Here is a 13,570-nt window from a genome sequence, read left to right on the forward strand (position 1 = left end):
CCTTAGATCATGCTCTGATACCACTTGAAACGACCCAATCCGTCTTTAACCCGAATTTTTTTTTTATATATATACCATTAGCATGCCACTTTAAAGGGTTACATAATGTCGACCGATTCATACAAAACGTTGACGTTCAACAAGTTTAAAGTTTACATAATAGGCACGAAGGCCCTTAATACAATGTGTTACAAGTTCGACCTTAAAATGATAGTTTTAAACCAAACGACACATGAGCATGGTTTGGGGCTAAACTACCCAAAACAATAGGCCGTCTTCCAAAAGCTTTGCCTACGCAACCAACATGGGAATATCTAATTCCCGGCAACCCCTTTCCCTTTCTCCACACTTGTACCTAAAAAGTAAACAACGAGAGGGGTAAGCAAAACGCTTAGTGAATGCAATAATTATACACATACATATATAACCTACTTACATGCAAACAATTACACAATTACCACATGCACGCTAGCAAACTAATTAGCATACCGTCGCAAAATAGAATGCTAAAACTCCAATATCACAAGCTAGCATGAAGTAATAGCATGTAGACCAAACTATATAATATGCTACACTACAACACATAACCATGGTTAACCAAAATCCAAAAGGGAACGATTCTCGCGAATGAACCGTTAGCCACACAGACGCCACTAGTATGCATCACTAGCCCCTTGAGTGGTATCGAACGCCCGAACTTTAAACCCACCCGTCACGTGAAATGTGGTATCGAACGCCCGAATTTAAATCCCACACTTCGCGCCCGCACACACATATGATGATAAGGTATCGAACGCCCGAACTTAAACTCATATCACATGTCAACATGATGTGGTATCGCACGCCCGAACTTAAATCCCACATCGCATTACGCACAAGTAAGTACATTACATACACACATGCATAATTATTCCACTCACCTTATCGCCTAGGTGATGATTATACAACTCCGCAAGCTTCAATGCAACGTACCTAGTATATTAAATACACAATCAACATACAAACTAGTTGGACTAGACACCAACACTTAACTCTTATGCATTTAATGACTTAATTGCATTAAATGACCCATTTGCACAAAACCGCCTATTCAAAGTCAAGACTATCATTAATCATTAAAAGCTAGTGATTAAAGTCCAATAACACCAACTAACACAAATTTGGGGTATTTTCATACCCATCTTGCCCACTAGGTCAACCCTTAACCATTTGACCCATTTTAAAGTCAAGACCCACAATCGGATCAAACTTGTACCCATTTGAAGTCTTTCACTGACACATAACTGTGTTAGTGCTTCAACAACACAATTAACCCCACAAACTTCAAATCACATGACTAAACCCTATATTACAAACCTTAGGGTTTCCAAACATCAAATTTACCCGAATTCGCCCATTTAACCCTAAAATGGGTCTTACAAGCTACACATGAACAAACCCTAGCTATAAATCAATTTGAACTCGAAACTCGGAGTTAAAACTTACCACTACCACCAAAACGTAGCTAGAGATGTAGGGAACGACTTTAAAACTTGAACTTAGGCAAGAATCGGTCTCCTTCTTCCCCAAAATGAGCTCTCTCTCTCTCTCTCTCTCTCAAAAACTCTAATTCTCTCTCTAGAATGAAAGTGTGTAAGTGAAAGAGTGAGAAATGAGATAAGGATAAGCCTTGGTCAGTTTTTATGGTCTCAAACCGTCCACAAAGTGAAAAGACCAAAACATCCCCAAAAATGCCCTTTAAAAACGAGCTGGAAATCAGATCTGACCACGTGTCGCGTTTCGCGAAAATTTGTCGCGTATCGCGACAACCAAAACGCGACAGGGTTAACCCGAACGCGACAGATTGGTCAGGGAGGGGATTTTTCATGGTGTCGCGTTTCAAACACACCTGTCGCATTCCGCGACGAACTGGAACGCTATACACTTCCTCAAAACACGATGGTTTGCCAGTTTACTCCAATTTCCAACGTTTAAACCATTTTCAATTGACCAAGGTTAAAGTTAAACATTCAAGAAATTAAATACGCAATTTGGACCATGTATGGGGAAAAACGGAGTGTTACATGAGAGATTAACACTTTATCTACACCGATTTCAACCCCTTTATAAAGTCCCTCCCTAATCGCCTTTTTGGTGAGTAGATTCAATCCTTCCGCCGCGATGATGAAAAGGAATGGAGAATGGATCCCCTTGTCTAACTCCACGTTCAATGTTGAATTCATCGATAGGGGAGCCATTAACAAGAATAGAGATTGAACTCGATTTAAGGCATGCATGTATCCATTTTCTCCACCGGTCACCGACCCCATCCGCTGCATTACATCTAGTAAAAAGTCTCAATTTAAACTATCGAAGGCCTTCTCGAAGTCTACTTTAAAAACAAGACTCTTCTTTCTATTTCTATTAAGGAATTCAATCGCTTTATTTGCAACAAGCGCGCTGTCAAGAATGTACCTACCTTTTATGAAAGCGTTTTGCTCGTTACCTATAAGATTAGGGATGATTTTTCGCATTCGAATCGATAGGACTTTCGCGAGAATTTTATAATAACTTCCTATCAAGCTAATGGGGCGATATTCATTAATTCCTACAGGATCCGACACTTTTGGTACGAGTGTGACAAACGACGCATTACAATCTTTTGAAATTTCACATTTATCCCAAAACCATTCGAGCGCTTTTAACAAGTCATTTTTTTATCAACATCCAATGCATCTTGAAGAATTTGAACTTGAATCCATCTGGGCCCGGCGCTTTAGAGCACCCACATTCGATAATGGCTTCAAGAACCTCCTTTTCCGTAAAAACTGACTCGAGGGCAGCAGCCTGCTCAACAGAAAGAGTGTAAGGCATTGGTAGATCAGCAATATCCTTCAATCTCAGGAGAAGCTATTCTTCGCGAACACTGTTATAAAATGTCACAAATCATATACATCCATCCAATGATGACAGTTTTCACATTTCAAAACCAAATTAGAATTTCCCTGGTTAACAACAATCATACAATACTCGCAAACATCATCGAAGGGGCGCTATATATATATAAATGATGTCTATACGCTTCACAATTCAAAGCTCGACCCCCACAAACCTACACGTATCTTTTTCTGTATTACAAACTGTATACTACAAACACAAATACACACACGCACAACTAATTCCACGCAACTTCAGGTGTATTAGTCCTGGCTCGAGCTTCAGCCAGTGAAACCGCCATGGCTAGCATCATTTGCTCTTCAAAGCTTTCCGGAACAATATTCCCCCCACCATGACCATTTTCATCATCATTTTGCACAGACTCAACATTTACGGCCCTCGAATTTTGCCGATACCCGTAACTGCCGTACGCAGTTTCAACCATCTCTTGTGAAACATCTTGTTGATCCATTTGCAGATGGGTATCAAGTGATAACCGTGTTGAGCTATTATGGTGGTCAGGATGATGATGATGATGATGATGTACATTGTATGTTGATGATACGTGCCCACCATAGTTGTAATTGGTTGATGATTCTGATACTCCTGTTTGCTGGCGTTCGGCTAGGGCAGCTATGGCGCATGCAAGACCACCAGAAGGTGATGACGATGAAGCTGATGATGATGATTCAGCTTGTGGGGCAATAGATGCTAAAGCGTGAACTTCGGTTGCGTATTTAGCTAACTGAGCAGCATCGCCATAGTTGGTATTATGGTGTTGGTGCTTGTTATCCTCCTACCATATAATCATCAGCATTCATGAACACCATTAGAGACCTTAATACGGTTTATGTGAAGAAAAAAAAAATTAGTCTAAAAAATTTTTAGGCAGCACACCAAGCCAAAAAGAAAATTTCCTGGCCTATAATTAGCTACATATAATAGATTTATTCATTACATTTATGCAATTAGCCCTTAAGATTAATATAAGAAAAATCATTTATTAAGTACCTGAAACGATAACCAGATAGCTTCCATGAGCATTATGTTTTCTGGATCAAGGTCAAACTCATCATCTCTGCATTTTACAACAAACAGACAGACAATTAAATTTTAAGAGTTAATAATAACTCGATGCATAACAAAAACTAGGTATGGTGCATCATGTTTATATTTTCAAACAAATAAGTTTATCTAGAAGATTATAGTTTTTTATTCATTGAATCCTCCAAATTAAAAATTAGTCTTCAAAGACTTCGTTGGTCAAAATACGGACTAAAGGCTACAGAGTAATAAAAATCAGAAAAAAAAAGCTTCTAACAAGTTCAGCAAGCACACGTCTTTCAAAACGTATTGAGTTCAAGAAACAATCACCCATGAAGCAACCAAAACATATCTGCTCCGACTCAAAACAACACTATCCTCTGATGTTGGTCAAAACAGGTAACATTAAGCATTTAAGCTACAGCCAAACGTCATGTGGGGTAGCCAGGTCGGTGTGCAAACACCTTTTTTCTTTTCTTCAGTTGTTGTATGTAATAATTAGTGCCTTAATATGACAAACAACCAATCCTAAAAGAAGATGACTAAGAACTTTACTATTATGGTTATGATCTAGCTTATGAAACAATGCAACTTGGATGTTTTATACAGTTTGGGTACACATTGACAAGTTGGTTGACTTTCGACCCATATGAGCTTTGAGCAATCACGTTAACTACTTCTCATACATAAACTACTCATTTGACCCTTTAGATACAAGTATAATCCAAATCAACCCATTCTCACATAAATAGGTCAACACCACTCAAACAACTCACTATCTATGACTATGATACCTCCATAATGGCACAATTCCTAACAAATCGTCCGCTTTTGACTTTTAGAGTCAACCATACCATCCTCACTTCACAACCGACACTCATTTTTTATTTATTCAGAAAATATAATGGCAATGTTTACAATAGGTACAGCATAAAAAAGTACAAAACTGATATTCAAGGGAATACAATAGCTCGGATAGCTTCATAATTACTTAATTAGCATAAACAGACATACAAAAAGACAAAAAAAATACTCACCTGTTCTCCCTAGAACATGAAGGATGTCTAACCGTTGCACCACCCTGATGCGGAACCGAAACAATTTCTTCACCATCAGATGATGTTGCTGCATATATATAAATAATAAATTTAAATTATTAATTATAAAGCTGAAAAACGGGGAAAAGTAAACCGAAATAAACATATTGCAAATTTCTAACACATACTTGCTCTGGAGTAATATTCGGTTTCACTCTGTTCATTAATCATGTTCGAAGAACTCGTCTCTTGTCTTTTTACCATCCGTTCCTCTTCATCTAAAATTTCTTGTTGTCTCATTCTTATTTTTGCTTCTATCACCCTTTGTTCTTCCTATAACATAATACGATAATAATACACATTAATATATATAATGAAAAAACAATGTAACAATCGACTAACTCTTGTGCACCGCTTATTGCTTACTATTTGCTCCTGCCCCTTTTCCTCTTTACTCTTTACGCCTCTATACTCCACGGCGTAATTCAACGTTTTACAAAAAGGGCATCTTAGTATCGTTAAGAATAACTAACGTAAAGCGCATAATTGACTGCACTAACTAAATAAAAAAGGAAGCAAACAATGAAAACAGTACAACAATAAGGATACTGTGTAGGACGTGTCGAATTAGGTGTCTTCATCTGCAGGAAACATTCTGATATATAAAACAACAAAATTGTTAAATAATCGAATCGCTCTCAATTATCCTCAATTTGACAACACGAATACACGCTATTTACCTGTACAAATGCCTTTCATGCAACATCTTGATCTATTTAGACTTGGGTAATACTGAAAATAGGAAATAAATGTATCAGATAATACATAATTCATAACAATTTCAATTCTGAATCAATAGTAATATTCCACTATAAACTAAATAGAATCCTTATACTTCAAGATACCAACTAATTCAATCACTGTCACAAATAATACTATTTAAACTTCGATAATTCAAATACAGAATTATAAACATTAAAAGCACAAACCAAGAAGCAAATAGGGCATTCTTCAAGATCACAACTGCAATCATCATCTCCAGGATAACAAGGAGCAAGTTTAGAATCAAGTATAAGCTTTCTAAGCTTCTTATGATCTACATCTTTATGTTGATACAACCCTTGAGGCCTTGTATACTTTTCATCAACTAACTGTCTTCTTCTACCCAACTTATTCCCCATTAATAATCACCCAAAAAAATTAAGACCCTTCAATTTTGCAACGAAACCCTAATTCCTAATTTCATTATCTACGATAAAAACTTCACAAATTCAAGAAACCGAGTTCTTAATTCAAGAAATCGTATACCCATAATAGCCTGCAAAACGAAGAGTAAGAAAGATGGAAACTCATTTTGTGGAAATCAGAAAAGAAATGAAATTGAAATATGGGAAGTTATTACAAGTTGATTTCAGGTGTGAAATGTTATTAACAAAATACCCGATTGAACAAAATCTTGAATTTATTGAAACAGATTGAAGATAGAAACCGAAAATTGATGAGGGGGTTTTGTCAAGGTATGGAGATCGAGAGATTTGTAGAGGAGAAGAGGGGACATGATCAGAACTTTCTCTGATTATATACGCGTGTGTGTACGTATATGTTTGTATGAGAGTGGGAATTTATAATTTAATTAAAGAAAATGATAATTATAAAAAATCATAAAATAAAAATGATAATTATAGCCGTCCCAAAAGGTTGGACCTGGTCAGCCCAGCATCCCGCCCACTTAGGCGGTGTTGGCAGCGAGCCGCTAAGGCCACTGCCCAGCTCCTTCGCCCGTCTTATTGTCTTTCTTTGAAATGTTTGTAGACGGATGTATATGTATATGTTACTTGTATTATTAGCATTAAAGCTTATAAACTCTTTAATTAAATAATTTAAGTGGATCCTAATTTATTTGAAAAAATATGTCACTATTAGTAGTGTTTAGTCAAGGGTTAATCCTGAAAAGGAAGTGCTGATGTGGCGTTGATGTGACAGCTAGTTCTAAGTCAGAAAACATGTCACTGTTTGAAGCACTCTTAGAGCATTCCCAATCATGACATTCTTCTTTATATTAGCGCACTGTCACATCAGCGCCACATTTCCTCATTTCCTATTCATCATTAACTCATCACAATTCACTCTAAATCATAACTTACCATCACATGAACCCATTTTATTAAAATAGATTAAATAAAAGAGTAAAAAAAAAATATTAAGTGTATGATCTATGCAATGGCCCATTCAACTTTTTATTAATTTTTAACTTACAATTCTCGTGATCTAGAAAGCAAAAAATTCACAAAATGCATCACAAATGTATATTGGCAAAAGATTGGCATTGTGCTGCCATTGGAGCCAACGATTGGCAATGAATATTGGCAATGGAAAGACTAGTTGTTGGAAGTGGTCTTATAAGAGCATTTCCAACGCTGTGGTGAATATCTCGTGGATGCTTCGTGTAACTTTTAACACCGATGGCAGCATCTCGTTTTTATCTAGCCAATTAATACTCGTGCACGGTTTCGTCGATGAATAGCATAACTCATCACGAGCTTAATGACTTTTTTTCTTTTTTTTTATTTAGTATTCTTTGATTATTTTTTCAAGTTATAGAAAAAGGTATATGTATATGTAGATACAAAGAAAGAGAAAGGAAAGAAGAAATAAGAAAGAGGAAGATGAAGTTGAAGTTGAATTTTTTAGTGTTTTGTTATAGTGGTGGGGTCCACCAAGTGTACTCCTTATTATTTAGATTTTTTATAACAAAAAATAATAATAATAATGGAGTAATAACAAACTAAATTACATACTGTAGTATTTATGTTTTTAAAATATCATTTTAATTTTTTTATTAATGTCGTATAATTTAAAATAATAATATAATAATAATAATAATAATAATTAATAATTAATAATTAATATTAATAATAAAAATAATGATTATGTGATGGTATGTCATGGTTGGGAATGAATTGTGATGAGTTAGTGATGAGAAGAAATGGAGAGAAAATAATGATGTGGCGCTGATGTGACAGTGTGTTAATATGAAAAAGAATGTCATGAATGGGAATGGTCTAACCCCTATATATAACTATGACTAAGCATTGTTTAGTGGTTAGAGTTTGTTATTGTTTTTCGAGCCTTGCAGTGTTTTGTGATTTTGATTGTATCTTTATTCGTCTTTTTCATCTTCTGATGATAAGACTTCGGTTGAATGTTATGGTTATTTTAGTATAAAAAAAAAAAAAAAAAAACTATGACTAACCATTTATAATATATATATGTATATATTATAAAATTATATATTTTCATGAATAAATTGAACTTCTTAATTAAAATATTAAAAATATTGAAAGTACATTTTATAATATAAATAAAAATAAACACTTTATAATAAATGCTTAAATGTAGTCTACGTTTAACATTCTCCTTTAATTACGAATTACTCGTAAATTACTACCGTAACTATACTTGACCTTTATCGTAACTTTAACGTAGGGTTGTTTAGTATTTGGTTTGAAACCGTTTAAACCGAATACTGAATCGATACCAAATCGAAATAACCAAACCGAATTTGTTATATGGTTTTCAGATCAAGCAAATTCAAAAATCGAATTTGCGCTTGGTTTTTTGTTTTGAAAAATCTAAATTTGGTTAACCGAAAACCGAATTCAATTTATACAATATTAAAAATATATTAAGTTATTAATATTATTGTAATTCCACGATTTGAAGTACCAATATTTAAAATTCGATCATGTGTATGGTTCAGGGATTTGAAATCCCGGAATTTTCAATACATAAAATGTAATAAGTAAACGTAAGCATAAACATACATGAACGTAAAACGTAGAACGTAAAACGTAAAACATAAAATGAAAAAGCAAAACACAAAAAGTAAACGTAAAACGTAAATTGAAAAGCGTATTGCATACATGTAAAACGTAAAACATGTTATAACAGATAACCGTAAAACGTATACATAACACGTAACCATAAAATTAACTTGTAAAACGTAAACATAAAACGTAAAGCGTAAATGTAACACGTAAAACCTAAACTAAAACGTAAACGTCAATCGTAAAACGTCAACCGTAAAACGCGGGACATAAAAAGTAAACGTAAAATGTAAATGTAAACGTAAAATCGTAAAACGTAAACTGTAAAAAGTAAACTGTAAAAAGTAAACTGTACAACGTAAACCGTAAAACGTAAACGAAGAATTATAAAAACAAAGTATTTGAAAAATGAATTTCAAAATCTTTCACTAATACATAGGATTTTGAAATCTCATTTCCATGTGATTTTGAACTCCAAGTTAATTCAAATACTATAACCAAATAATGGATTTAGTGACTTTTGAAATGCAAATTCTACCAAATCTTTACAAATTTCACGAACCAAACACCATATAAAGTAATTATTTATTATGTGATGTAGACATGTAGTTTACATCAAAAATTATTGTTTTACACTACCTAAGACCAATTATAACAATGGAAGACCCACGGTTTAAGAACAAACGTTGACTAAAACCCACGCCTCCAAATGGGGTAACAAGGCGTGGCTTTGGTTGTGGGTGCGAGCGTGGGTCAGAATCCCATAGGAATACTCACTGGCAATGGCGAGTCCATGATCAAAACCAAATGGGGTCAAAAAAAAGTTTTTCAAAGCTAATTATATTTTTAGGATATTTTAGTGGTTGTTTACCTCCAAAAAACCATAAATTTAAAAATGTATGAGGTCTTATAGTTAAATTTAGTGATGTCCTATAAAATTTGATGTGACGACCCGAAAATTTCCGATCAAATTTAAACTTAATCTTTATATGTTTCCGACACGATAAGCAAAGTCTGTAATGTTGGGTCTCAAAAATTTTGGAACAATGTTCATATATTCATTTGACCTTCGACCAGTTCCGACGATTCACGAACGATTAATTATAACTTGATGTGTATATATATATATATATATATATATATATATATATATATATATATATATATAATAATTAGAAATATAAATTTAAATATTGTATGTTGTTGCTACCAACATTTATCTATGTAAAATAAAACAAAATATAATAATTATTATTTAAAACATATCTATATATATAAGTATATAAAAAAAATAAAAAATATTTAATGATTGTAATACTCGTTGTACGTTTCGATTATTATTTAGAGAAATTTATTATACGACTTAATAACATTAACAAAGTATTAAAAGTATAAAGTTATATTTATTCGTTTTAGATAAACACCTACATAATAAAATGTACTTATATATATATATATTTCGAATTATTTAACAAACGATACTAGTATTCGATTACTGACTCGATTGATATCTAAATAAGTTAATTAGAATATTTGTCAAGTAGAGTAAACGCTGGTACGTAAATGATTCATATCAAGATGTGTTATCATATAATAATAATAACTAAATTTAAGTACAAGCTAAGAAAATAAAAGATATATTATTTTAATTATAATTGCTAAAACTAAAATTTGTATTAATAATATTATAAAATTTTTTTATCCGATATGCACCAGTAAAATGATTAATATTACTGATAATTCTATTATTATTATTATTATTATTATTATTAGTTCCATTATTACTAATAAAATTAATATTAAATATTAATGTTTATATAATAAATGTCATTATGTTCTTTATATAATTAATATACAAAAATATATATACAATCGATATATATTGATACAGATTAGATATATATAGATACAAAAACATAAATACGATTAATTATATATATATAATTATTGTAATATGCATATATAAATACAGATATAAAATCGATATATATAAATAAATATGGATATACATATAATATACAGTTAAATATTTATATAGTTATTATATATATATATATATATATATATATATATATATATATATATATATATATATATATATATATATATATATATAAACAATTATAATACGAACGATTGCATATTCAAAACGATACAGAAAATTCGTATTCAATTGTCCATCGCTATCCTTCTGTTTGTAAATTGATTTTCCTGTCTTCAATCACGATTTCAAACAACTAGTTAACATCCAAATTCTGTTAGGAGTCTTGATCATCCTTATTTTTTATTATTCTTTTGGTACCTGATGGAATAAAATTGTCGACCAACTCCAGCTAGCAAACAACGATGAATAAGCTAAATTGAGTTTAGGTACATCTGTTAACCCTAAATGACACTCTACTAAAATCAATTCGAGCAAAAACATACAAAGTTTTTTTTTTATTTTCTTTTTTACGCTCTGTTATTTCACTTTATAGCCAAATCACAAAATCGAATGAATTCTTAAAATGTAACAATGCTAGTCTGTTAAAAATCTTTCCTTCGAACTAACTGCAAGAATTCAGGGTCCAATTTTTCTTATGGGCATTTAATTTTGGAGTCAAAGTTTAGTTTTAAAAAGTCAATGAATTTGTTCTTGAAGAAATTTGGATTCGTATTTGTGTTTCAACTTCAATTAACGATTCCAATAGTTTTTAATGATGATTTGCAACCATTTTCATGTATAGATCATTAGCTGTAATAGTCTTAAAATTTAAAAATCAATCTCGTGTTCTTCATTATTATACAGCGACTGTTTTTTTTTATTTTTCTTATTTTTTTTTTGTGTTGGCTATTAATTTGGAAATAAATGAGGGTTGTGTAAATTCGAATTAATAGACTTAAATCCAAACTCAAACTCGTTTTTGCATTTGCAAGTTGTTCCTGTCGAGTGTAACTGAGGAAGGAGAAGAAGATAGGTAACAGGTTATACGGGTTATATATAATCAGATAGGTTTATAAAACAGAAAATGGGCCATGGCCTGAATGGTTAAGGAGTATTCGGGTATGCGAGGAGTCGGGGGTTCGAGCCTTGTATGTGACAAATTGTTTTTAGAGGCTTACACTTTGAGGTAGTCATTATATTTTTATTATTATTACATCCTTTTTATTATTATTGTATTTATTATTTTTACTATGATCATTATTATAAATTGTTATTATGGTTATCATGTTAGATGTTATTAATAACAAAATGATTATTAATATGATTTATAATATTATCATTATTATTACTAGTATTATCATTTAAAAATTATTAGTACTATCATCACTAATAATAATAATAATAATAATAATAATAATAATATTATTATTATTATTATTATTATTATTATTATTATTATTATTATTATTATTATTATTATTATTATTATTATTATAGAATTGTTATTGTTAGTATTAGAATTATCATTTAACATTTATATTAGTATTATTAGTATTATGTTCATAAATATTAGTACCGGTATCGTTCTATAAATATTAGTATTATTATTGTTATTATTAACAAAAGTATTATTAATATGATTACCATTTTGTTATCACCAAAACTATATTATTATTATCATTTCTACTACTAGTACCATTATTATTATTACTATTATTATTACTATAATTAATATTATTATCGATATTTTTATATTTAATACTATCATTACAATCATATACAATCTTTATTACTACTATTAAAATTATTTTACCAGATAAGTATGTTGTATATAAAACTATACTTATAAGTGCTATTACATATAAGTAGGTAATAATCATATTAACAATTTTTATGTAAATATTCATATATAACAAATTAGGTAGTCTTAATGTAATACTAATCAAACATATATATTAATATAACTATATATAAATACTAATCAAATTAAATATGTACACAAATTATATATATATATATATATATATATATATATATATATATATATATATAATGTAATGTAAGGATATAATATATGAATTTGTTCAATTACGATTATATGTATTAATATACATATGAATTATATAGGTTCGTGAATCCGAGGCTAACCCTGCATTGTTCAATATAGTTATATGTATTTTTACTACAAAATACAGTATGGTGAGTTTCATTTGCCTTTTTACCCTTTATATTTTTGGGCTGAGAATACATGCGCAATATTTATAAATGTTTTACAAAATAAACACAAGTACGTGAAACTATATTCTATGGTTGAATTATCGAAATCGAATATGCCCCTTTTTATTAAGTCTGGTAATCTAAGAATTAGGGAACAAACACCCTAATTGACGCGGATCCTAAAGATAGATCTATTGGGCCCAACAAGCCCCATCCAAAGCACCAGATGCTTTAGTACTTTGAAATTTATATCATGTCCGAAGGAGGATCCCGGGATGATGGGGATATTCTTATATGTATATTGTGAATGTCGGTTACCAGGTGTTCAATCCATATGAATGATATTTTTGTCTCTATGCATGAGACGTATGTTCATGAGAAATGGAAATATGAAATCTTGTGGTCTATTAAAATTATGAAATGGTTATTTATGTTAAACTAATGAACTCACCAACCTTTTGGTTGACACTTTAAAGCATGTTTATTCTCAGGTACGAAAGAAATCTTCCGCTGTGCATTTGCTCATCTTAGAGATATTACTTGGAGTCATTCATGACATATTTCAAAAGACGTTGCATTCGAGTCGTTGAGTTCATCAAGATTAT

General features: G+C 31.3%; 1 protein-coding gene across 3 annotated transcripts; it reads right to left on the bottom strand.

Moving 5' to 3' along the window:
- Window positions 1-3,018: 3,018 nt before the first annotated feature.
- Window positions 3,019-6,594, bottom strand: LOC139851877 (E3 ubiquitin-protein ligase DA2L-like). Of its 3 annotated transcripts, none has more exons than XM_071841061.1 (9): window positions 6,438-6,594; window positions 5,987-6,315; window positions 5,738-5,789; window positions 5,607-5,652; window positions 5,424-5,505; window positions 5,186-5,330; window positions 4,998-5,085; window positions 3,928-3,994; window positions 3,019-3,712 (listed from the first exon to the last, which is right to left on the bottom strand). In XM_071841061.1, the coding sequence occupies exons 2-9, from the start codon at window positions 6,176-6,178 to the stop codon at window positions 3,155-3,157; spliced, it is 1,230 nt and encodes a 409-aa protein (XP_071697162.1). In that variant the 5' UTR covers window positions 6,179-6,315; window positions 6,438-6,594; the 3' UTR covers window positions 3,019-3,154. The 3 variants fall into 3 exon arrangements, with proteins under 3 accessions (XP_071697162.1, XP_071697163.1, XP_071697161.1); XM_071841062.1 differs by having other exon boundaries at window positions 6,400-6,590; XM_071841060.1 differs by having other exon boundaries at window positions 5,987-6,590.
- Between the last annotated feature and the right edge of the window lie 6,976 nt (window positions 6,595-13,570).

Source organism: Rutidosis leptorrhynchoides, chromosome 6 (assembly GCF_046630445.1).
Source record: "Rutidosis leptorrhynchoides isolate AG116_Rl617_1_P2 chromosome 6, CSIRO_AGI_Rlap_v1, whole genome shotgun sequence".
Classification (NCBI taxonomy): Eukaryota; Viridiplantae; Streptophyta; class Magnoliopsida; order Asterales; family Asteraceae; genus Rutidosis; species Rutidosis leptorrhynchoides.

Excerpts from the sequence above, each read along its gene's own strand:
- LOC139851877 (XM_071841061.1), bottom strand. The coding sequence starts at position 6,178 with ATGGGGAATAAGTTGGGTAGAAGAAGACAGTTAGTTGATGAAAAGTAT. Across the intron at positions 3,995-4,997 it reads TCATGTTCTAGGGAGAACAG|AGATGATGAGTTTGACCTTG; the intron begins GTGAGTATTTTT and ends TGTAAAATGCAG. Across the intron at positions 3,713-3,927 it reads CTATCTGGTTATCGTTTCAG|GAGGATAACAAGCACCAACA; the intron begins GTACTTAATAAA and ends ATTATATGGTAG.